Source organism: Gorilla gorilla, chromosome 8, assembly GCF_029281585.2.
Source record: "Gorilla gorilla gorilla isolate KB3781 chromosome 8, NHGRI_mGorGor1-v2.1_pri, whole genome shotgun sequence".
Classification (NCBI taxonomy): Eukaryota; Metazoa; Chordata; class Mammalia; order Primates; family Hominidae; genus Gorilla; species Gorilla gorilla.
In genome coordinates this window covers 146,420,074-146,445,445 of record NC_073232.2, presented here as the reverse complement: position 1 = coordinate 146,445,445, position 25,372 = coordinate 146,420,074, and the positions used below count along the sequence as shown (strand labels likewise).

Sequence of the window (25,372 nt, the reverse complement as noted above, 5' to 3'; positions counted from 1 at the left end):
GGGTTGTCAAGAAAATAAAAAATATCTGTAAGTAGGGTGGAGGTATTAAAATCAAAAAGAAAAAAATAAGAAAAACAAATATATAAATAAAAAGAAAATAAAAAATAATGAGATGCCATCCAAAACAAAACTCATTCTTCCCTTTCACTGGTTCACTTTTACCATCTAGACTCAGCTAAAGATCAGAAACGATTGTCAAAGAAGCCTACACTGATCAACCACTGAGACTTAAGTGTAACACACAGGAGATTTGCTTTAAAAATAATGATGAAAATAGTAACTTCTATCTATAAAATAGGGAAGGAAAACTGTGTTTGCCCTCTTTGAGAATTAGAAAAAAAAAAAAGGGCATGGAGTCATAGGTAAGACTCCCTCTGGTGGAAAACATATACTATTCCATTTCATAGCACCATTAGTCAGAGTAAACGAGTTTTGTGAGCATAATGTCTTTTATGAGGGAACTCACAATGCATAACACAAGAATAATAACTGACAATTTTTAACATGCATGCCCTATTTCTATGGTATTCATATACAATGACTGAGTCAGCCTAAGAACACCCCGGAAAGAATAGTCATTAAACTGAAAAGCCTTCATTTAGTTATGAAATTACCAATATATTTTAACATATTCCTGGAATATTTGCCAGAATGACTAATAATCAGGAAAAACCATGCTGCATTTAAATTATCCAAGATCAGAAAAGGTATTAAGAAGTTATAAATAATGCGATTAAAAATGTAGATATAGTTGATAGAATTATTTCATGAATATTCAACTAAAAACCTTATTTCATAACTGAATCTAAGCAAACTTAATAAAGATAGATAAAGCCCTAGAAGACTTTAGAAGGCAAGTTCACTTTCCACAATGTAGCTGTTTATATGTTGTCTCATAATAAAAAACTTCTAATTTGATTTCCAACAAGCTAAGACAAAAGAAATGAAGCCATTTATTACAACAAAGAAAATTACCTATGTAAACAAAAAATTTTTTCTAATTCCTAAATATATCTGAATATCAAATAGAATATGATCAAGGATGATTTCTGTTATATAAAATGATTATAAATAGATTTAAATAACCAATTTGTTTCAAGCACAATGTTAATAAATGCTAACATTTCAGAAGCTATATATAAATACAGTTAGCTAATTAAACCTAAAAACCCTAGAAAAGTAGATTTCTCTTATCATGTTTGTGTTACAGTTCTGGACACACACTGCTGCTTTTTCCAGATGGAATCTCCCTAACCTCAATCCTGACACCAACACACAGCCTGCTCCTTTAACTGACTGCCCAGTTCTAGATATGAAGACAATCAAGAACACCAAATCTTTTCTTGATTGTCTTCATATCCAGAACTGGGCAATCAGTTAAAGTTTGGTTATGTTTTTATAATTAATTGCATGTGCATACATTTCCCCGTTTTGTCTTTACCCTAAAATACTTTATTAAACAAATTATAACCATTATTGTTTGTAATGATAATTATGAAATGACTAATCATTTAATACAATTAGGTCCCCTGTGACTATTTTCTTAAAAATTCCTGAACATTAAGCTGCAATTTTTTTCAATCTACGAAAGCTTTTGTTTTTAAAATATCAGTACAATAAAGATGATTTACACAGTAGTCTACCAAAATCCTCTAACAAGTAGCACCTTCCCAGTTTCACAACCAGTTTGGTTCATATTCAGGATTATGACCTGAAGATGAAGAAGGGCCTAGATATTACTTAAATCTATAAAAGAATGATGTGTAATAATGTGCAATGTTAGTGTTATATAGAATTTCCACATTCTTTGAAAATGCAAGTTATGTAAGATAATTAATTCTCAATTAAGGAAAGAATCTCAGTTCTTTAACCATGACAAATAAGAATTTACTGACCATAAAACAAAGTTAAATATCAGTAAAGAATTATTTTATAAATAAAGAGGATATACAGCACTAAGCATATTTTCCTTTTATCTTTTTTTTTTTTTTGAGATGGAGTCTTGTTCTGTTGCCCAGGCTGGAGCGCAGTGGCATGATCTTGGCTCACTGCAATCTCCGCCTCCCGGGTTCAAGTGATTCTCCTGCCTCAGCCTCCCAAGTGGCTGGGATTACAGGTGCCTGCCATCACACCCAGCTAATTTTTGTGTTGTTAGTAGAGACGGGGTTTCACCATGCTGGCCAGGCTGGTCTCGAACTCCTAACCTCAAGTGATCTGCCTGCCTCGGCCTCCGAAGTGCTGGGATTACAGGCGTGAGCCACTGTGCCTGGCTAAGACCTAGAGAAAAATAGGTTTAAAATTTTGATTATTGCTTGTACACATTATAAGCCTTTGGGCCTTGAAGTATTTCCCTCTTCAAATTATATTAGACTAAAACACACATACACACACACACACACACATACACTTCTGTGACTTAGTAGTTGCAGTTAAAAGTTAAATGCCTACATATACTGAACTGTGTGATAAATGGCTATGCTCCATCTTTCAGTGCTGGGCAACAGCATACCTCTGTTCTTCCTGCTACACTCAGGAGCACTGAATAAACTCTTCCCTTCTAGGCTGCTGGCAGCAACATCCCAGATTCTCTTTTCTGTGGTGTTAGCATTGCCAATATTTATCACGAGAATCCCCACATCCATACTAGGCCTTCAGAGAAACGGGATGGGATACCCACTCTGCTGAGTCCAGAGAGAGATGGCTAACTTTTACTGCAAACAGCATGATTCCTGTGCTGCTCATTCAGCACAGTGTGAAGGAGCCTGTGACAGGGTTTATCGCAGAAACTAAAATGCTTGTATGATAAAATGTGACTTACCAAAGAACATCTGGAACAGAATCAGCTCAAAAACTGGAGAACTACATATGAAGATGATGCCCTTAACTTAGAAATTTAGGGAAAAAATGGAAAAGCTAAAAATGGAAATTATCTATTTCTTCGGTACTTTCTATATTTCTATGTAGTAAAGCACCTTGGGAGAGAAAGCATCAAGTATTATTTATGTTTGTATCCTTATAATTTAATCACATCTCAACTTTCATTAGGTTTGTTTTAATAACACACCTAAAATATCTATGAATAATAAATAGCTTCCTTACCTTTTGCACACACATGTCAGCTATTATGGACAGAGGTATTGTAAGGCTTAGTGCAAGTGTGCCTATCAATGATGAGGTAAGAAAGCAGCCCCTGAAAAAAAGAAAATATACATTTCTATATTTAAAAAATTAAACAACCAAAGAAAAACACTGAACAAAGACTTTCTATCCTATAATATAGGCCTGTGAGATCAGGAGCAAAGATAAGAGGCTAGGATGGATTGAAACATAAAATATAATAAAGTTATTAAGATGATTCTCAAAGTTTTTCTTCAAATATTAAAAATACAAATATATAAGTGTAAAAAGCTCAAAATATTTTATGCTATTTTCAAGATCTGTTTGCAGATATTATTCAACTTTGGGTGTATAGCTTATATTTCATTAATTTTTTTAAAAAACTGTTGAACAGTTATTACAGTTTTGTGATGATTTGTAGATAACAAAGAAAACAGCATTATTAACACTGCAGGACAATACTTCACACATAGACCTTAAGGAAGTGATAAGCCAACATGTGATTCTGTCACCAAGCAAAAATATCTCACCTTCATGAACACTAAAATCATGTGTTACTCTTTTGATTTGGCTTGGCATAAAAAAAGAAAGACTTGAATATTCTTAAAAAATATTTTCTTGTTGTTTTCCATTTTTCTAACAATTGTCCTAACCAAAAGCTAAGTAAGCTCTTTATTTTCACCTTGAATTATCAATGTGGGTATGAAATTTTGAAATATCTATCTGCATACAATTTTGTTGAATTGAAAGAAAATATTACACCCAATGGAGACAGATGAGCCATTTATAAAGACTGATAATTTGGGCATATAAGGAGAAAATGAATTATAAGCCAAGATAAAACCATAATGTATATCGTTAGGACTACAGATCCATGGAAGTTATAGGCAAGTAAAATCTAGCTCAGTATATGTCAGAATTAATAATGCTGTCCTGCAATAAAAGGGGCTATCTCTCAATAAAGTGTCACTAGAAGTAATGAACAGAGGCTGAACAACGAGTCCTTATTGATGAGGTAAAGGAAACAAGTACTTGTGGTTCCCACTACTTAGCTGCTCTGTGAAAAGAGCATTCGGGGTCAAATACAGCATATGTTCTTGGATGTTTATCATGCAGAGTACTATAATAAAAAACCTGGGAGGTAGAATTATAAAGCCTGTTTGACTTAATCCAGCTGTTAAGGTGGATCCAATTTAGCTAAAGGCTAAAGCCTTTTGTCATCTGTTAATAGTTAAGGTTAAAAAAATCGAGTATCTAAAATGTACATAACTAAAGATGAAAAAATTAATGAGCAAATGGATTATGATTTTAAACAATTTTAGATCAGCAAAGGAGTTTAGATAAGAACATAAATTACTACAATACAAAGTAAATCTTTAAGTATTACACAAAAGAGAGTGATATGGGGGATACCAAGAAAATAGGTATTTCTTAACTGGGCAGGGAGACACAGCACTATAGGCAGAGCATTAAGGAAGACTCCACAAAAAAGTCTATTTCTGTTGCAGTCTTTTGCAAGGGAAAACTAGTTAACAGTTTCAATGGGTATGTAATAAAATTCATTTTATTTGCTTATGTTTTATTCATTCTATTCATTTCAAATTTCTATTAAATAAAAATAGGACTAAGTATAAAGCTCTGTTATTTGAAAGGTCTCTCAAACTCCATACGTGATACTGTCTTCAAACTATTTTAAGTTTATTATCGCATATCAGTATATTGGATATACAGCATATCAAAGTATGTTAACATCTCAAATCAATCAGAGTTTAAGGTTTACATATCTGGCTCACCCATATGAAAGGTCCTGAAAATAAATAAAACAAAAACACCTATGAACAAGCAAACAGATATTCCAAAGCCTCTTAAATAAGCACCATCTCCTGGATTCTCAACTAGAACTCATGCACTCATACTTGGCACACATACCTCATATGCTTGGATATCCATTAGATAATGACTACTTTCATTTGCATAATACTCCACTTTCTAAAACATTTTTACCGATTTAGACCATTCATATTCATTCTTTCATTCAACAAGTATTTATTGAGCTCCTTCTGTGGACAAGGTACTACTCTAGAATGGGCACACAGAAGTTAAAAAACAAAGTCCCTGCTCTAGTGGAGTTAAAGTATTCAGTTGTATGTGTGTTGCAGAATGGGGTGCACAGGAAGGGCCACCAGCAAACAGACAAATATAAACGCTTAAAATATCCAAAAATTAATCAACTGATAATAATTGGAGAATAAACAGTACATACCACAACCACAGGAACTCTGAGAGTACTGTTCCAATAAGGTCATTAATGATAATGCACATTAATACTACTTTATTGGGAAACTCGAAGTCCTCAAATCCAGTATAATGAAGTAAAAAGAAACCTGACCATAAGAGCAGCAGATTAAACAAACCTACAAAACCTGAACATGTATAAAAGAGACAAGAGTTAAAATTGATTTATTTCTATTTTCCAAGCTTATTAACTCTAAAATCAAAATTAGATTTTGCACAAAAGCACTCTGGGAGGTTTCCTTAGCTAAAACTTCTGTTGGTTTGTTTTTAAGTCAGTCCTGTGAATAGCTCAACACCATTAAAAAAAAAACTGTCTGAAGCAACTGGTGATCACTCAGTTCAACTATCCACATTGTATGGGAGCAACTACTATGGAATAAACCACTTAGGACAACTCAACAAGAAGGGTTGTTAACCTTAGCTACTGATAATATAGTGCCCTAGAACTTAAAAGAAATAACTGGTATGTATGTGTTTGTGTACTCAGCCTAAATTAATTTTGAGGAATTAGATGGTTTGCTCTCTGATTCAATTATTTATGTCCAAAACACTTGTGCTTTGCGAGCAATAATGGAAGAAGGTTCCAAAGGAGATAAAACTCTTGGTTCCTGCATTCCCAGACCTCTAACTAGTTAGTGAGAAAGTATGTACACACAAAGAGCTATTCAACGTATGAGCAAAGTACCACTGACTAGTTATTAAGGAAAGCCATCCCACATAGTGGTTAAGTGTGTACTCGGCAGTCTGACTGCCTGGGTCCAATCCCAGCTCTATATATCACTCAATAGTAGTGCAAGCCTTATACCTCTTTAAGCCTCAGTTTTCCAATCTATAAGCATAAAATAACATTTAATAATATTTAATTAGGTTTCTGGGAAGATTAGACAAAACACGTACAATATAGCATAGTATCTGGCACATGGTAAGCACTTAATAAAAGTTAGCTAATATTATTATAGAAATTAAGTTTATATATGACTATATACAAGTAAAAGTAAAGAATATAAAGAAAAAAGATTACAATTCTATAATAAATTTTGTTGTACTTCCTATACAGTTTATGTCACAAATTTGCTATATGATTTATGTAACTATACAGCTTTCTTAAAAGAAAATTAAATTACAGTAGATATATAATTGATACTTACTATGTCACCTAAATAATAAACCAGTCATTAGGGATGCCTAGTTAAATCTTAACAGGGCAGGAGCACCCACTCTCTGTCTGATGCTAAAGACTCACAGCCACCCCACTTCTGTGAAGGGGGGCAAATAAGTCTGCCTTTCCCAGCAAGTTCCCACCCTCCACTCCACCCCATCTTCTGCAGCTCATGACTAACTGATGGAGGCTTTACGAGGCCAGCCATCACGACTCAAGGCCCAGACATATTAGCTGCTCTCCCTCTGCTCCCCGCCTCAGTACCTGCAATGAATTGGGCCAAACCTCAGTTATACTTGTGCGCCACACGGTTCTTTCCCCTTCTCTATCTTGCTTCCTTCACTGCAAGTTTTTCCTTCAGTGAACTCCCCACAAAAAATCACCCACACAAATTCCCCATCTCATATCCTGTTTTAGGGAGTCCAACTATTATGGTTTGGCTCTGTGTCCCCACCCAAATCTCATCTTGACTTGTAATCCCCACGTGTCAGGGAGGGACCTGGTGGGAAGTGACTGGATCATGGGGGTGGTTTCCCCCATGCTGTTCCCATCATAGTGAGTTCTTACAAGATTTGATGGTTTTAAAGTGTTTGGCAGTTCCCCCTTCTCAAGTTCTCTCTCTCTTGCCAGTGTGTAAAACATGCCTTGCTTCCCCTTCACCTTACGTCATGATTGTAAGTTTCCTGAGGCCTCCCCAGCCTTGCAGAACTGTGAGTCAATTAAACCTCTTTTGTTTATAAATTACCCAGTCTCAGGTAGTTCTTTATAGCAGTGTGAAAACAGACTAATACACCAACTTACATCTATTGATTAAAAAAACAACAACAAAAGAACGCATATACAGCAAGGACACATGACCTAAAATGCTTAAATAACATTACAAAGTTGTTTTAATGAAACACCAAAATGTGGCATTACCAAGATCTAAATCTATTTTCTAGTCCCTGAAGTGCTGAGTCTATGAAATCCCACATAAATTAACATCCTTTGACCTAGAGACAAAAGTCCCAATGACCCCACCTATTCCCTCGACTGCCCAGAATCTGGCGCCACTTGCCTTTCTGTTCTTCTTCCACAAAGCGAAGTTCCAGCACAATCATTCAGATCTACTCACTGCTCCCTGTTAAGCCTCTGCTCACACTCCCTTGCCTGAAGAGCCCCCAACATCCCAATCCTAACTTCTCCAAATCCTGTCTATTCTAAAGCCCAGGGCAGATCAATATTGCTTTACATATCACATCACATATGAACAGGACCAACACAAGCCACATGTCTATATGCACTCTCCCTAATATGAGTAAATTAAGCAATTTTTCTTGCAACTTGTCAATGTATAAATTTTTAAAAAGTACCACTGACCCAACCACCTACCTATAACACTAAAAAAAACTAGCATTTTATTCCATTCCAAATAAAATTTTCTATGACTCTCAAATAAAATATCATTAAAATTATCTTTTCTTTTTTAAGAGACAGCATCTTACTCTGTTACCCAGGCTAGAGTGCAGAGACACAATCATAGCTCACTGCAGACTCGAACTCCTGGACTCAAGTGATTCTCCTGCCTCAGCCTCTCATGCAGCTGGGATTACAAACACATGTAACCAAACCTGGCTATTATGCTATATTTCTTGAATTCTATATTTAAAAAGAATTTAAGCAATCATTCAGCCTCATGGCTTTTCAAATATTTTATTTTTGTTAGTCTTTAGGTACAAGTATTTAATCTATTTTTAGTTTTAAAATAGTTTTAAAATAGTCTTTTTAAAAAAAAATTAAATAGAAATGCAGTCTCCCTATGTTGCCCAGGCTGATCTTGAATCCCTGGCTTTAAGCAGTCCTCCTGCCTCAGCCTCTCAAAGTGCTGGGATCACAGGCGTGAGCCACAATGCCCAGCCATAAGAAAAATCTTTACTATAAATTAAATTCTAATGCAAAATGCTCAACAAAGTAGAGCTGTTCCACAGGTGAAGCAGCAAAGGAGTCCAAGAACTAGACCCCTACATGCAACTGTATTTCCTTCCAACCATCCCAGAAGCCTACCTATTCCCTAAATCACAGTTTAGAGGCCATTCATCTAGTCCAATTTCCTCATATTTCAGATGCCTGTGAGATAAATAAAGTTACAACAGCTGGATTCCAGGTCTCCTGACTCCTTGTAAGCTGCACTTTGAACTCTTATCACGGAGCTTCTTTATCTATTTATATTCAGATATCTTTTGAAAGATTATCTTGTCAATGTGTTCTTCGTCTGCAGTCCTACAGATATCGCAAGTTCTTTCCTGAACTGATGTCAGGCAAAGGAAAATTTATAAACCATATCCAGAAACTATAATTGGGTAATTTGAGAATGAATCTATGTTACAAAAGTGTCTGTGTCTTAAAGATAAAATGCAAATGAAAAGCATTTAAATGGCCCACAATTTTTAATGTACATAAGTACATAGACTGCGACAGCATTAAACATATAATTCGGGGGCAGTCTCCCCAGTCCTTTGCTAACTATTCAAAAATGGCAAAATGTAAAATACAGCAGGTAAACTCTCACATGCTTATAAGAGCATAAATCTGTCCTATCAGTGAGATAAATATCTGACTTGCAGTCTGAAGACATCAGTTTGAAAAAAGTGTTAGGAGTTTCTTTCTGTCTCACACTGAGGAGACGGGCACTCCCTCATAGGTGCACAACTATGCAGGATAAAGTAAGGAAAACATTGGGACTGGCCTTCATAATCTTTAAATGGTTTTAAAGAATCATACAGAAGAAAAAAAAAGGCTTCCCTATTCCCTCCAAAAAACAAAAGCAAAACCCTGTGTTAATCATTTAGAGTAAATAGCCTCCCAAGTTACATATATTCTTACCAAAGAACATTGGAATATCCAACTTGTCTTCTCTATCTACTTTTCTCTTAATCATAACAATATAGACAGCATAGAGCATGGCTCCAGCAAGAGACCAAATGGAACCTGTAAAAATGGACGTGATTTAAAGCAATCACTCATTAGCTCATTCAATATACGCTTAAAATCCAATAATGTGTCAGATAATATTGCAAGAATATACAAAAGTGAAAAGATATATAATGATATAAATCACCTTTATATTGATATAAAGATATATAATGAAAAGGTATAGCCTACCCCATCCAAGTCTTCTAGGAGTACAGGAAGGAGTTTAATGTGTTAACAAATAAATGCAAAAGCATTCACCTCAATGATCCGACCAAAACCTATACATATTATAATAATACAACTCCAAAGTAACACTTTGTTTTTAATTTAGAAATGCATGTTTCTTATTTTACCCTACATAAACAATCTTGACACCTGGCATTTTCCAACTTAACAAATGCTTTTTTCCGTCACTAAGCTGTTGCTTGTATTGTCTTCCTTGCCCCCATATACCATTCTTAATATGTATTGCACTACCACTCCCATCTTAAAGGCTCTGTTAAAGTTCCATTTCTTCCACAAAGCATCCTCTTTCTAATCGGCTGTATTTCTGTCCTGTCTTTTGTTTTAGACAATACTTACTATTGTCAAGTATGGTATTAGTTTAATCCCTAGTAGCTTCATTTTATAAATCTCATATTGTTCCAAATAGAGAACTCCTTGAAAACTGCAAACACATAATTTATACTTTTTAATGTTCCGAAATAGCTAACATAATACAGATCTCACAGTACATGAATAATAAATACTGATTCTCCTTATTAACTCTCAAAAACATTTAAACTTTTCCAAACAGCTAAATAATGTTCTGCCAAGTGGTCATATTCAATACTTTAATCAATTATTCAAAAGACGAATGTTTTATTACTTTTTTTTATTATTTTCAAACTTTTTTTAAAGCTAAGGAAAAGCCTGTCAACAAAATCTTGCATACACATGCACATACCAAATACATACATTGTTTTATATACACAAAGCTGCTCTGGGTGAGAAAGAGGTGAGGAGGTTCAAAGCACAGCTCACTGGGTAGTAGCTAGGAATAATTCAGAAAGCATTGTTCTATTCAATAAACCTCAAATATCTAAAGAAGTATTCAAAGAGAAATAATTAATCTAGGTTTATTTTTTATTATGAGGTCTCACTATGCTGCCCAGGCTGGTATTGAACTCCTGGCCTCAAGCGATCCTCCCACCTTGGTCTCCCAAAGCACTGGGATAACAGGCATGAGTCACCATGCTCAGCCCAGCTAGGTTCTGATTACTTTTGTTTTTGTTAAGTCTAAGCAATGGATCAAAATCTAAGTGTTCACCATAGCAGTAACTATGAATCAAGAATCAAGAGTAAATGACAATATTCGTGGGTGAAGATATGACAGCAACAGGAAATTTGTATAGCCTCAAAGTATCCCCCACAAGATGCTTATTACTTACAGTGGGAAATATTAGTAACTTTACACTGGAGTAGGGTGGTTAATTTTAACCACCTTAAAATTAACATTACCAGCAACAGGACAAATCAATATCATGTGCCTTTTGGTAGAATGCACTGATCAGGAAACAATATCACTTCCATTATATTCTTACCAAAAATGCACAACCTCAATTTAACCAAAGAAAATGTCAGACAAATGCAAATTGAGGAACATTCTACAAACCAACTAGGTGGTACCCTACAAAAGTGTCAAGGTCATAAAAGACAAGAAGACTGAGGAACACTTCTGCATTTAAAGGAAACTAAGGAAACACGACAATTAAATGCAATAAATGATCCTGGATCAGAAAAAGAACATTAGTGGAAAAAATGGCAAAATTTGAAAAGGCTTTATAGATAACAGTATCATAATCAACGTTAATTTCTGATTTTTATAACTGTATAATATTTATGTAAGTTGCTAACATTTGAAAAATCTGGGTGAAGGCTATGAGAATTCACTAAACTATTTACGCATTTTTTTATGTTATTTCCAAAGGAAAAGTTCAAAAAAAAAACACCCTGCTAGTGCCTACCCTTCGTACGTTCATCTGTGCACATGAGCACGCACATGTAACTTTCTTGTTTACTCTAACAGAGAGAATCCAGAGTCAAGTACTTACCTATTGTACCTCTTCCAGCAGATTTTTCAGACCCTGACAGGTTTACCAGTACAACACCTCCAATGCTATGAGAATAACAGTCATTAATGATGAGCTAAAGAATTCTGAAAAGGCTAATCATAAAGATAAAAATTATTTATAAGTGATCAAGACTAATCTCAACTTTGGGTAAAACTATCAAATAATTTAGCAATTTCAATAATAATATCTAACAATATCAATATAATATAGTGTTATATTTGTATTAACTCATTTAATCCTCACAAAATGTACAATATTATACCTTATAAGGAAGTCTTATTACTGCCATTCCCATTTTACATGTGAAAGCTAATACATAAAGAGGTAAGGTAACTTGACCAAGATCACATAGCCGAGACTGAAATACAGGCAGTTTTACTCCAGAATCCAGTGCTTTTATGTGCTATGCTATCCACTGTCTTTCAGTTAAGAATGAATTAACCAACTTGTCATCCCTTTCCAATCTTTCTTTTGGATTATACAAATATATCAAACCCATATAAATCCACCAATGGTACTACTCTTGCTTATTGGTAAAATCTAAATTAACAGTAAAACTATCCTTAAGTACTTAAACAATTTCACTAATCTCATGATTTTAGTGGATAAAAATAAGACTTAATTAAGGATGTAGAGATATCAGAGGTCATTCATAAACTCAATTGTTATTTTCTGGGCATCTAATATGGGCAAAGCACTGGGTTACAGAAGTGAACAATACAGATGTGGTTCCTGTCCTCAGGGAACTCTTTACATTGTCTATTTCTATGAATCTTATAAATTGTAACACGTTTTCAAGTAGATGAGATATTGCTAATTAAAAAAAAAATTAGCCTAATTCTCTCACCCTGATGAGAAAGACCAGTGTGGCAGTGGGAGAGGAAGATGAAAGAAAATATGTATTCCCTTACGGAAAGATGTCATCAGAACTCAAGTGTAGTCCTTACATTAAATATGCAAACCCTTCAATTAAATCATCACAATTTTCTGTAATAATCACTGTTCATATTCAGATTCAGCTATTATTTATTGAGTATCCACAATATATTAGAAACCAGGGATTTTGTTTCCATTTAAATGATGATGATTATGATAATGGCTAAATATAGTGAGCACCTCCTGTTGTGTATCAGACATTGTTCCAAGCACTTTAGAACTTCTACTCATTTAATCCTCATAATAACCCTATGAGAGAAATCCTGTTATTATCCCCAATATACAGATGAGAAAATTGGCACAGAAATGTAAGGAACTTGTTCAAGATCTCAAAACTAGTAATGATGGAGATGGGATTGGATTCCAAGTTGTTTGGCTTGAGGCCACACTCTTGTCTCTCAATTGATGAAATGAGATTTCTTTGCTTAGATTCCCTTCAAGATTGTTGCTATGGAAAATTCTTTTTATAGCCTCAGAAATTGAATCTCTTAGTAAAATGCCAATTCAAAACAAAATATTAAACAATGTTTAATACATAATTCTTAAGAACATATATTTACTCAAAAAATTTCTAAGTAACACTTTTTTTTAAAGGTACAGATAGTAAATATTTTAGGCTTCTGGGCCACATGGTATTGCAATTCAGCTCTGCCTCTGTAGTGCTAAAATGGCCATAGACAATTTGCAAATAGATGAGAGTGGCTGTGTTCTAATACAATCTGATTTACAAAACCAGCAGCTGACCCAACATAGTTTGCCAACCTCTGTTCGTCTACCTACTTTAATGAGAAGAAGTAATGTACTCTGTCAAAATACTTACAAGTTCAATATTTTATATCCATTTCCTTCTTTATCAAGTCTTTATTAAGATACCACGAAGAAAAGTTATAAATTAGCACATATTTTAAATAAAGTTAAATAAAACCTCATTTACTTCTCCAATACAAACATATTTCCCTAATGCAAAAATTTGCTCGGCTTAAAACATTAGTAAACCATGTAAAAGAATAAATCCCTAGTGGCCATAAAGTCTGAATGATAAATTAGTTGGATCAACCAGCTGCCCATTGGAGCAACCGTGGTTAATTTACCCTTATAACTAAAAAAGAAAAACATTTAATATTAATAGCTACCAGTCTTCTATGATTGCCCAATACCAGACACTTCATAGCTATTACCACTAAACTTTAAAACAAGGCTGCAAGGTAAAATAGATAATATCATTTTCTCAACTAGGAAACCCTTTCAGAGTTTAAGGAAACTGCCCCAGGGCAAACAGCAGAGCTCTTATTCAATCTCAGCTTTGATAACCAAGAAACACTACTCTCCATCAAATCATCCTGCTATCTTCTCTGATTTTGTTTCATAAAATAAGTTTTATTAAACCAACACATCTTTTTTCAATACTGTCTACGGGCAAAGCCCTATGCTAGGTCTTTGATGACACAAATATAAAACAAGGCTATGGCCTTCAAGGGTTTACAAATCAGTAGGGAAGACAAGACAAACATACACAAAGTTAAATTAAAATATTTAAGTATAGTTATCAGCAACACTCATATTATGCAGTAGTGCAAAACTGCCAAATGAATTATACAGAAAATAACTGAAACATCACCTGAGGCTTAGACAATTAGAGAAAACTGAATGTTAGCTTTTTAAGAGAAGTAGAAAAAGGAGAAATAAAAATCAAAACAAAGAGGGGAAATTGCCTTAAGAAAAAGAAATAGAAACTTGGGAGATTATGAGGATTAAGCTGCCACATTAAGTGTGAACGTCAGTCCAATACTTGATGAGTCTGCAGACACATGAATGGGAACCAAAGCAGCCTTGGGGTTTTCCCTCTGGTTACCCTACCCAGGAAGGTTTAGAAACCTAGTGCAGGATGTGACAGGGCTAAGTAGCATCATGTCCACTTAAAGCCTTCTTTTATCCACATCTTTCTTTGCTCTTACAATACAAACTACCCTGGTGCCACTATCAGAAATTGTAATATTGTATTTTTAAGCAGAGTAAACTAGCTATCACACTATATGCTTACCTTAAAATTACAGCTAATAGTTTAGAAAGGGTAAATCTATCTCCTCTGTTACTTGGAAATACTGCAGCAAGGATTAAGGTAAAAAGTCCTATGAGGAGAAAAGAATTTAAAAATGGTACATGAGTTTAAATACTGTCAACATTTTTACTACCAACTTCATTGTTTAAATAAGCAAATTATATACCTACCTTTCCAATTATTTTTGTCACTCTTAACTAAGAAAATGACTGCAGTTAAGTAATGACTAGACTGAAATGTTTAAAGTTCATGCATAAAATAGCCTCCAAACTAAACCATGTTTATTTCAACAGTACAGATCAAGTACAGTCCTATTTATTTTAAACTAATAGGAAACTTAAATCTTATTCAGAGTAACAAGCTGACTTCATCATAATCAAGCCTGTGTCCCTAAAGTTACTTTTATAGCTTTAAAAATACTTTTGTCTTCCAGATTTGAAAGGTGATTCAATCTTAAAAATAAAACACCTATCATAGGGCAAATTATAGTTCTGAAATAAGCAATTAAATTTTAGCCAAAGGGTCTAGAAAAAGATCTCTGGAAAGGATGTGTGAAGGGAAAGGCAACTACAATACAAAAGGCCAGCCTATAAAACTGTAATATGTTGTTATATAAAAAATATTGTAAAGTATTTGAAGGAACATAAATAGCACAGGCTAAGGCATGAAACTACAGTCATGCTTAACAACAGGGATAAATACAGAGAAAATGTGTGTCGTTAGGCAATGTCATCCTTGTGCCACCATCATAAGGCATACTCACACAAACCTAAATGGTATAGCCTACTACACAGCTAGGCTATATGCTATAAGCCTATTGCTTGTAGGCTACCAACTTGTATGGCATGCTACTGTATTGAATACTGTAGGCAACTGTAACACAATGGTAAGTATTTGTGTATCCAAACATATTTAAACATAGAAAAGGTACAGTAAAAATACAGTATTATAATCTTATGGGACCACCATCGTATATGCAGTCTGTTGTAGACTGAAACATCATATGCAGCACCTGACTGTATACAGATTAAAAGGCAGTTATAATAGACTAATGTATATTAGAACTAATGTAAGAAGCTATAACAAGATTAAAATGTTGTACATGTACACATATATATACCAGAAATACATACACTGATTTATAATGCAGATTTTTAAAGACAAATTTCTTACCGGAAGTTGAAGATAAAATATTAACTATAGCAACTTGTGTGTCTGAAACTGCTTCTTGATATGACAAATTTGCCAAAAACCACTAAAGAAAAAGAAAACCAAAGTGAACCCTAATGAAAGACATGTTTACATCTGTCATTACAATTCAGAATTCCCTTTTTTGTTCTCCTCCTAAATACCGTTCTCACAAGATGTTTTAAAAGCTGCTTTGTATTGAAAAAATCACAGGCTCCCAAAAAAGACAAACATTTATAATCAGACCTAAGACCATGCTACCCAATTACCCTTAAAATTTAACAATAGTTGGTTAACAATTAGCATTCAGGTTTTTTTTTTATGAGTAAAATCAAGTATCAAATCAATTTAAAAATTTGCTTTATCTAGGCTGCATGTAGTGGCTCATGCCTGTAATCCCAGTACTTTGGGAGGCTGAGGTGGGTGGATTGCTTGAGCCCAGAAAGACCAGCCTGGGCAACACAGTGAAACCCCATTTCTACAAAAAAAAATACAAAAATTAGCCAGGCATGGTAGTGCACACCTGTAATCCCAGCTACTCAGGAGGCTGAGGTGGGAGGATTACTTGAGCCTGGGAGGTTGAGGCTGCAGTGAGGCATAACTGCCTCACTGCACTTCAGCCTAGGTGACAGAGAGACCATTTCTCAAAAAAAAAAAAATGCTTTATCTAAGTACTGCTGACACTCTGTTAAGTTTATCTAAATCATATTTAAATTTGAGAAAATTCTCCAACATTAGAATATATACAGATGAATACAGCATAATGAGAAATCTATTAAACCAGATGATGTGCATGGATATGGATGGACCTAGCTAGCTAGCTGGATTGAAAAATAAAAGGCTATATTCACTTTGGAAATTTAGAAATGTCCTATGGAAATGATAATTTATTGATTAATTGTGATTGCTTTTCTGAATCTCAGTTTGGAGACACAACCCAAAGAGTTCTCATAACTTTGGATACAGTGAAGGAAGTTTTCCAGCTATCAGGACTTTTTTTAAAAAATTCTTTCTTCTCTTCCACTTATCTAGGTTAGGATGGAGAATAAGAAATAATACTTTTTTTGATGAAGGTTGGCAGGATGTGTGTGTGTCCAAAGTTCAGTAATTTTCACTGATAATTCATCCATTTTTTGTGGATAACACTTTTTTACTATCTGAAACAATGCTACTATGAATATCTTAATTCTAGTACACACCTGCCACCTGGTGCATAAGTACATGAGTGTCACCAAAGCATATACTAAGAGGTAGATTGCTGGGTCAAGCAAACTAAACTAATGGCTGGTTTTTGGTGTCTCTGTTACTTACACTGGTTGACTCGAAGAGTTATTCCACCAAATGACTTATCTCTATTAAGAGAAGGACATCTCTCGATCTCTCTCAGAGCTTGTGGCTGAGTAGTTTTACACTAGTATTTACATTGCAAAGAAGTAGTAGAGACACATGATTGTAGAGCACTACCAGAATGCAGCAGATGGCTGAGAGCCTAGTAGTCTCCATTCAGTCCATACTGTACTCAAGGCTGAAGCCAGAATGAAACTGTGGCAACGTGGTTCTGATTCCATCTGCAATCCTTTGATTTCCTAGATAATTTCACATGCCTATCTAGATAGGTCTCGAACTCCTGACCTCAGGTAGTCGACCCACCTCAGCCTCCCACAGTGCTGAGATTACAGGCATGAGCCACCACGACCTGCTAGGAGTTCACGCTTTAGTTGGGGAAAATATACAATAAGCAAGCCAATTTTTAAAAAGAGAACTGCAATTAGAGTTAAATGCTACAAAGACAATCTCACAGGAAGATGGGATGTAGAATGATAAGGCTCTCAGAATACTAAGAGAAACTATTGCTTCTTACGATGTTTGTCTTTCTTTGTATCAGTGCTCAGCTGAGTCTGCAGTGCTTCAGAGGCAGCTTTCATTTTATAAAAATCTATGATTTCTCCTTCCAGTTGTTTTTCTCTTCCTCGAGCTTCCTTATCTCCTCCTGTTGAATCATTTTAAGATGCTCGAATTTGTCCTGCAGCTGTGAAACCAATGTGCAGTTGTGACACCAAAGCAGTGTGGCTGAACACCCAAAAGAATATGCTTTTTTCTGATTATCAAACAAACCCAAATCATCACAGTAGAGCACGATCTTAATAACAATCTCAAAAACTCAGGAGTAAACACTCAGATATGGAATTTTTCTTTTCTTCTTTTTTCCTTTTATAAGATGGAGTCTCACTCTGTTGCCCAGGCTGGAGTGCACTGGTGCGATCTCAGCTCACTGCAACCTCCATCTCCCAGTTCAAGTGATTCTCCTGCCTCAGCCTCTTGAGTAGCTGGGACTACAGGCATGCACCACCACTACAGGCGTGTGCCACCACACCTGGCTAATTTTTGTATTTTTAGTAGAGATGGGGTTTTGCCATGTTGGCCAGGCTGGTCTCGAACTCCTGACCTCAGGTGATCCTCCTGCTTTGGCCTCCCAAAGACTTTTTTTTTTTTTAAATATAGAGACAAGTTCTCAGTACGTTGCCCAGGCTGGTCTCAAACTCCTAAACTCAAGTGATCCTCCCACCTCAGCTTCCCAAAGTGCTGGGACTGACTGGATGCAGTGGCTCATGCTTGTAAACTCAGCACTTTGGGAGGCCAAGGTGAGAGGATCTCTTGAGCCCAGGAGTTCAAGACCAGACTGGGTGATATAACACAACAGTAAACTTCAACAGGAGAGAGAATCTGTAAACTTGAATATAGATCTTCTGAAATTATCCAGTCAGAGGACAAAGAAAAAAAGAATAAAAAAGAGAAAAGAAGGCTGGGTGTGGTGGCTCAAGCCTGTAATCCCAACACTTTGGGAGGCCGAGGCAGGCAGATTAAGAGGTCAGGAGTTCAAGACCAGCCTGTCCAACATGACAAAGCCCCATCTCTACTAAAAATACAAAAATTAGCCGGGTGTGGTGGCACACACCTGTAGTCCCAGCTACTTGGGAGGCTGAGGCAGGAGAATCGCTTGAACCCAGGAGGCGGAGGTTGGAGTGCAATGTGAGCCGAGACCACACATTACACTCCAGCCTGGGTGACAGAGCATGACTCTGTCTCAAAAAAAAAAAAAAAAAGAAAAAAAGAGACAGAGAAAAGAAAGCCAACAAGACACCATTAGGCAAACCATTGTCAGGTTATGGGAGTTTGGGAAGGAAAGTAGAGAAAGGAGAAGAAAGCTTATTTAAAGAATGGCTGAAAACTGCCTAAATCATGGGAAAGATTTACACATCTAAATCCATGAAGCTTAAAGATTCCTAAAGAGGTTCAAACCAAATAGATACTCACCAAGTCACAATATAATCAAATAGTCAAAAGTTAAAGAAACTTTGCAGGTCAGGAGAGAATCGAATAATACATTCAAAGTGCTGAAAGAAAAAAACTGCCAGCAACTAATACTATGTCTGACAAAGCTGTCCTTCAGAAAGAAAAAAGAAATAACGTGTTTCCTCGACAAACAAAGCTGAGGGCATTCAGGACCACTAGGTCTACCTTAAAAAAATGCTTAATGGAGTTTTTCAAGTAAAAATGAGTGAAGTTGGGAGCAGTGGCTCATGCCCGTAATCCCATTTTGGGAGGCTGAGGTGAGTGGATCACCTGAGGTCGGGAGGTCAAGACCAGCCTGGCCAACATGGCAAAACCCCACCTCCAGTAAAAATACAAAAAATTAGCCAGGTATGAAGGCCACTGAGATCGTGCCACTGCACTCCAGCCTGGGTGACAAGAGTCAAACTACATTTCAAAAACAAAAAACAAAACAAACAAAAAAACAAAACTTGAGGCCAGGCCTTCTGCTCCTCTCCAACCTCCCCTTCTCTGGGCCCAAGCCACCTTGGCTGAGGAGGGGGCGAGGAGGTGTGAGCCCCTGCCAGGAACCCCCTGCCCAGACCAAGTACTCGGCCCCCAGGCCTGCGTTCAGTGAGGTCTCCCGTGGCGTCAGCATGTTCGTGTGGAGGAATGTGGAAGGTCACTCTGCGGCCGTGTTGCCCTGGTACTCCATCCCCTTCCTCACCCCTCCCTGCAGCCACACGAGGCCCAGCAACCTGCCAGTCACTCAGTGGCCTCCAACCAGAGAAAACAACCTGCCAAGTTGGCAGCTGTTACTCATGAGCGTCCACCAGGTGGGACAGGGAGTGTTGACCCTGGGCGGCCCCCTGGAGCCACCTGCCCTGAAAGCCCAGGGCCCGCAACCCCATACACTTTGGGGGTGGTGGAACCTGGTAAAAGCTCACCTCCCACCATGGAGGAGGAGCCCTGGGCCCCTCAGGGGAGTCCCTGCTGAACAGTGAGACAGAGAATGACCATGATGATGCTTTCCTCTCCATCATGTCTCCTGACACCCAGTTGCCTCTACCACTCAGATGATGTCAGGCCCAGTCCCTCAGTGCCCTGCGCAAGGAACAGGACTCATCTTCTGAGAAGGATGGACGCAGCCCCAACAAATGGGACAAGGACCACATCCGGTGGCCCATGAGTGGCGGTCATGATCTTCAGCAAGCGGCACCAGGCCCTGGCAGGGAGCACCAGGGTCACTCCAACCAGGATATCCGGACCGTCAGCCAGATGCTGACTCTGGCCCAAAGACTTCTACTCAGTATGGAGCTCCAGGCCACTTTGCAGCCCCTGGTGAGGGAGGTGTATATACCATGAATTGTGGGACCTTCAGAGCTTTTCACTTTTCGGAAAATAGCTCCTGTAGGGGCTACAAGATGGAGTGTGAAGAGGGCCTTGGGCCACAGGGAGGTGCCTGCGGACTAGGGGGAGTTCATGCACCCCTTCTTTCTCCAGAGGGGCTGGACTCAGGTGAGTATGGGGGTGGGGACTCCTGCACTTCGACACAGGCAGTGGGAGGGTTTTCTCCCCATTCCCTCTGCACTCCCAACTTGAGCTATACTTTTTAAGAAAGTGATTCACCCTGCCTTTGCCCCCTTCCCCAGAACAGAACACGTTGATCATGGGCGATATTTTTCATTGTGCCAAAAAGTTGCCATGACCGTCATTAAACCTGTTTAACACCAAATAATAAGGAAAATAAAATAAAAAATTCGGGCTTGGTGCAGAAACTCACCCCAAATAAATCACCTACCAAAATATTTACATAATGGTGGAAATATTCCAAAATTCAATATTTTGGGATTTATACACAAAAGATAAACAAATTAGAGGCCAAGAGGCTGCCGGAAGGGAAAAACGGGGCCTGGGAAGGCCGTTGTGAGGAATGAGCTGGGCCTAAAGAGGCCACTGGCAGGCGGGAGCTGGGCCTGCCGAAGCGGCCGAGAGGCAGGAGCTTTGGACTCGGGAGGCCGCAATGAGGCGAGAGCTAGCTGGGCATGGAGAGTCCGCTGTGAGTCCGCTGTGAGTCCAGGCCCATGCAGGCCTTCGAAAGGCAGGAGGCCGGGCCTGCAAAGGCCCACTGGAGGTGAAGTTCTGGGCCTGAAGAGGCCACCAAAAGTCAAAAGCGGGGCCTGGGAAGGCCGCCAAGAGCCATGAGCTGGTCTCGGCTGAAAGAGGCCACTGGGAGGCAGGAGGAGCTGGGCCTGGAGAGGCTGACTCGAGGAAGTTTTGCACCTGGAGAGGCCGCCGAGAGGACGGAGCTGGGCCCGGGGAGGCTGACTTGCTGCTCTTCCAGGCCCAATTCCAGGCCGACTTGACGACGACTTGGGCCTGCAGAGGCCGCCGGGAGGCCGGAGCTGGGCCTGGAGAGGCCGACTTCAGGATGATTTGGGCCTGCAGAGGCCGCCGGGAGGCCCAAGCTGGGCCTAGAGGAGCCCACTGACCTTGCCATCGGAGGGCAGGAGCTGAGCCTGGAGAGGCCACCGTGAGGCCTGAGCTGGGCCTGGGGAGCTTGGCTTCGGGAAGTGGTGGGCCTACCAGGGCCGCTGGGAGCTGGGCAGGAGCTGAGTCCAAAGACGTTGTTGGGAGGCCAGAGTCAGGCCTGGAGATGCAGCCGGGAGGAAGAGCTGGGCCCAGAGAGGACGCCGGGAGGCTGCAAGTGGGTCTGGAGAGGCCGATTTGAGGAGGCCCGGCCTCCACCTCCCACATGGCGGCCTCTGCAGGCACAGCTGTTTCTCCTGGTTGCATCTCCCGCCTCCCAGCAAACAAGCTTTTTTGGCTCAGCTCCCGCCTGCGTTTGTAGACCCCGAAGTTTCTGCAACCAAGCTCTTCAGACCCACATCCCGCCTCCCAGTACCTGAACAGTCCCAGCTCCGGCTGGAGAACAGAGTCTGTAGGCCCCGCTGTTGCCTCCCAGGGGTGTCTCCAGACCCAGCTCTCGCCCCACCACGACCTCCCAGGCCCAAGTCGCTGCCTGCCTCCCAGCAGCCTGCGTGCGACCCTGCTCCTCCCTCACTGTGGCCTGTTGAGGCAGGGGCTCACGCTGACCTCTCTCAGAGTGGGAGGGGCCGGTGTGAGGCTAGGGGCTCCCGCTGACCTCTGTCAGCCTGGGAGGGGCCGGTGTGAGGCAAGGGGCTCAGGCTGACCTCTGTCAGCGTGGGAGGGGCCGGTGTGAGGCAAAGGGCTCACGCTGACCTCTCTTAGCATGGGAGGAGCCAGTGTGTGGCAGGGGCTCATGCCTCTGGGCAGGGTACCAGAGGCATGGGCATCAACAGGCCACCGTGAGGGAGGAGCTGGGCCGCACGTGGGCTGCTGGGAGGCAGGCAGGGACTTGGCCCCGGGAGGCCGCCGTGGGGGCAAGAGTTGGGCCTGGAGAGGCCCCTGGGAGGCAAGAGTGGGACCTGCAGAGGCCACTCTCCAACCATTGCTGGGCCCGTACAGGCCACCGGGCGGCAGGAATTAGGCCCGAAGTACTTAGCTGGAGAAAGTTCAGGACCTACAAAGGCGGTTGGGAGCTGGGCAGGAGTTGAGCCAAAAGAGCTTGCTTACTTGCTGGGAGGCAGGCCCGGAAGATGCCAACTTCAGGACAACTTGGGCCTGCAGAGGTCGCTGGGAGGCCCAAGCTTGGCGTGGAGAAGCCCACCGACCGGAGACCATTTGGGGCCTGTAGGTGCCATCGGAGGGCAGGAGCTCATCCTGGAGAGGCCACCGTGAGGCCTGACCTGGGCCTGGGGAGCTTGGCTTGAGGAAGCTGTGGGCCGACCAAGGCCGCCAGGAGATGGGTAGGCACTGAGTCCAAAGAGGTTGTTGAGAGGCAGGAGTCGGGCCTGGAGACACAGCCAGGAAGAGGAGCTTGGCCCGGAGAGGACGCCCGGAGGGTGCAAGTGCTCTTGAGAGGCCGACTTGAGGAGGTTCTCAGCCCAGAGAGGCCGTCAGAAGGGAAAAACTGGGCCTGGAAAGGCTGTTGTGAGGAATGAGCCCCATGGGCCTGAAGAGGCCACTGGCAGGCGGGAGCTGGGTGTGTAGAAGCTGCTGAAAGGTTGGGAGCTTGGCTTGGGGGGTCCACAGTGAGGCAGATGCTGGGCCTGAAGAATCTACTGTCAGGTAGATGTTGGTACTGTAGAGGCCGACGGGAGGCAGAGGCTGGGCCTGGAGGGGCCAAGATGCAGGAGCTGGGCCTGGAGAGGCTGCAAAGAAGCATGAGCTGGGCCTGGTGAGGTCGACTTGAGAAAGCTCAGGGCCTGGAGAGAAGGCTGGGAGGCAGGAGCTGGGTCTAAAGAGGCCATTGTAACGATGGAGCTGTGCCTGTGGAGGCTGCTGTGAGGCAGTAGGCTCATCTGCAGAGACTGCCATGAGGTGGGGTATGGGCCTAAATAGGCCATTGTGAGTCATGAACTTGGTCTGTAGAGGCTGACTGGAGAAAGTTCTGGGCCTGGAGAGGCTGCTGGGAAGTAGGAGCTGGGCCAAAAGATTTAAGCACATTTACATTTATTAGGCACTTTATTTCCATTATTACAATATATAATAATATATTTAATATATTAATATATTTAACATATTAATATATATAATAAATATATATTTATTAGATATCCAATATATAATAAAATAATTATAGAACTCACCATAATGTAGAATCAGTGGGCGTGTTAAGCTTGTTTTCCTGAAACTGGATGGTCCCACCTGAGCGTGATGGGAGAAAGTGACAGATCAATAGGTATTAGATTCTCATAAGGACAGCACAACCCAGATCCCTCACATGCACGGTTCACAACAGGGTGCGTTCTCCTATGAGAATCTAATGCTGCTGCTCATCTGAGAAGGTGGAGCTCAGGCGGGAATGTGAGCAAAGGGGAGTGGCTGTAAATACAGATGAAGCTTCCCTCACTCCCTCACTCGACACCACTCACCTCCTGCTGTGTGGCTCCTTACGGCTCCATGGCTCAGGGGTTGGGGACCCCTGCTCAAGTGCATCCAAAGCGACCCTTCCCACACCAGTCTTCATAGTGGTCAAGGGCAGCAACCACTTAGCTCCCAAGGCATGTGCCTCACCTGGCATTTCGTCCCAATCAACAGTAAGTGGTAGCTTGAGTCATTGTGAGGTCACTTCCTGGAAATCACCAGCATCCCATTTCCCACTGGCAAAGAGCTCAGCACTGCCCCCTGGGAAACCAAACCTATGCCCAAATCCCATCTGTGTGGGTTTATCTCCTGGGACCCTTCCTAACATATTAGTCAGAGTCCAATCAGGAAGCATAAACCACTCAAAAGTTTAAAGTGGTAAAATTTAATACGGAGAATTATTCATTATAACAGGTGAACAGCATAATGAGAGATTGGCTAGCACAAAGTAAAGAGAACTCTAGAGAATACAGGACTAGCCCAGGCCAGACATGGTGGCTCATGCCTGAAATCCCAGCAATTTGAGAAGCTAATGCAGGAGGATTGCTTAAGGCCAGGAGCTGGAGACCGGTCTGGACAACACAGTGAGACCCTGTCTCTATCCAAAAGAAGAAAAAAGTTAGCTGGGAGTGGTGGTGCACACTTGTAGTCCCAGCTACTCGGAATGCTGAAGTTTGAGCCTGGGAGGTCAAGGCTGCAGCGAGGCATGATTATGTCACTACAGTACAGCCTGGTGACAGAGCAAGACCCTGTCTCAAAGAACAAAACAACAACAACCGTTTACAGACAGAAAAGAGATAGAGCTAATAAGCTGAGAAAAGATGTTGAAATGTGACAAGTAAAGTAACATGAGGTCTTTTATCTATTTAAAATAATCAAACAAAAAATGACTTACTAAATTATAATACCCTGTGCTGGCAAAGGTGCAGTGAAATGGGCACTTTCTTATACTATGAGGGGTGTTTAAATTGTGTATAAGCCTTCCCGGGTAAAGCCTGTCAATTTTTTAAAATAATGGAGACAGGGTCTCACCATACTGCCATACTGCCTCCTCCAACTCTTGGCCTCAAGCAATCCTCCTCTCTTAGCCTCCCAAAGTGCTAAGAGTATAGCTGGGAGGCACCCAAAACCCTGTCAATTTACATCAAGGGTAATGAGAATGTCCATTCACCATGACTCACAGTAATCTTACTTCTGGGGAGACAATTCAATCTAAACAAAAGGTCATCTGTACACACACAGTAAAAATCTGGGAGTAACTGAAGACAGAGTTGGTAAGTGAAATAAGAA

The 25,372-nt window shown here is 40.0% G+C and overlaps 1 protein-coding gene across 3 annotated transcripts in view; it reads right to left on the bottom strand.

Annotated features, from left to right (window-relative positions):
• LOC134759270 (solute carrier family 35 member F5-like) overlaps positions 1-25,372 on the bottom strand; it is a 53,930-nt gene that overhangs the window by 6,044 nt on the left and 22,514 nt on the right. The window contains exons 1-7 of one of the 3 annotated variants that reach the window (XM_063710605.1): positions 20,080-20,806; positions 17,682-17,849; positions 14,615-14,702; positions 11,617-11,681; positions 9,434-9,538; positions 5,381-5,540; positions 3,100-3,190 (exon numbers count right to left, since the gene is read on the bottom strand). In XM_063710605.1, coding sequence (XP_063566675.1) covers positions 3,100-3,190; positions 5,381-5,540; positions 9,434-9,538; positions 11,617-11,681; positions 14,615-14,702; positions 17,682-17,745 — 573 coding nt within the window. In that variant the 5' untranslated portion in view covers positions 17,746-17,849; positions 20,080-20,806. Of the gene's footprint in view, positions 1-3,099; positions 3,191-5,380; positions 5,541-9,433; positions 9,539-11,616; positions 11,682-14,614; positions 14,703-17,681; positions 19,394-20,079; positions 20,807-25,372 lie in introns of those variants that run through there. The other 2 variants (XM_063710603.1, XM_063710604.1) reach the window with 2 other exon arrangements.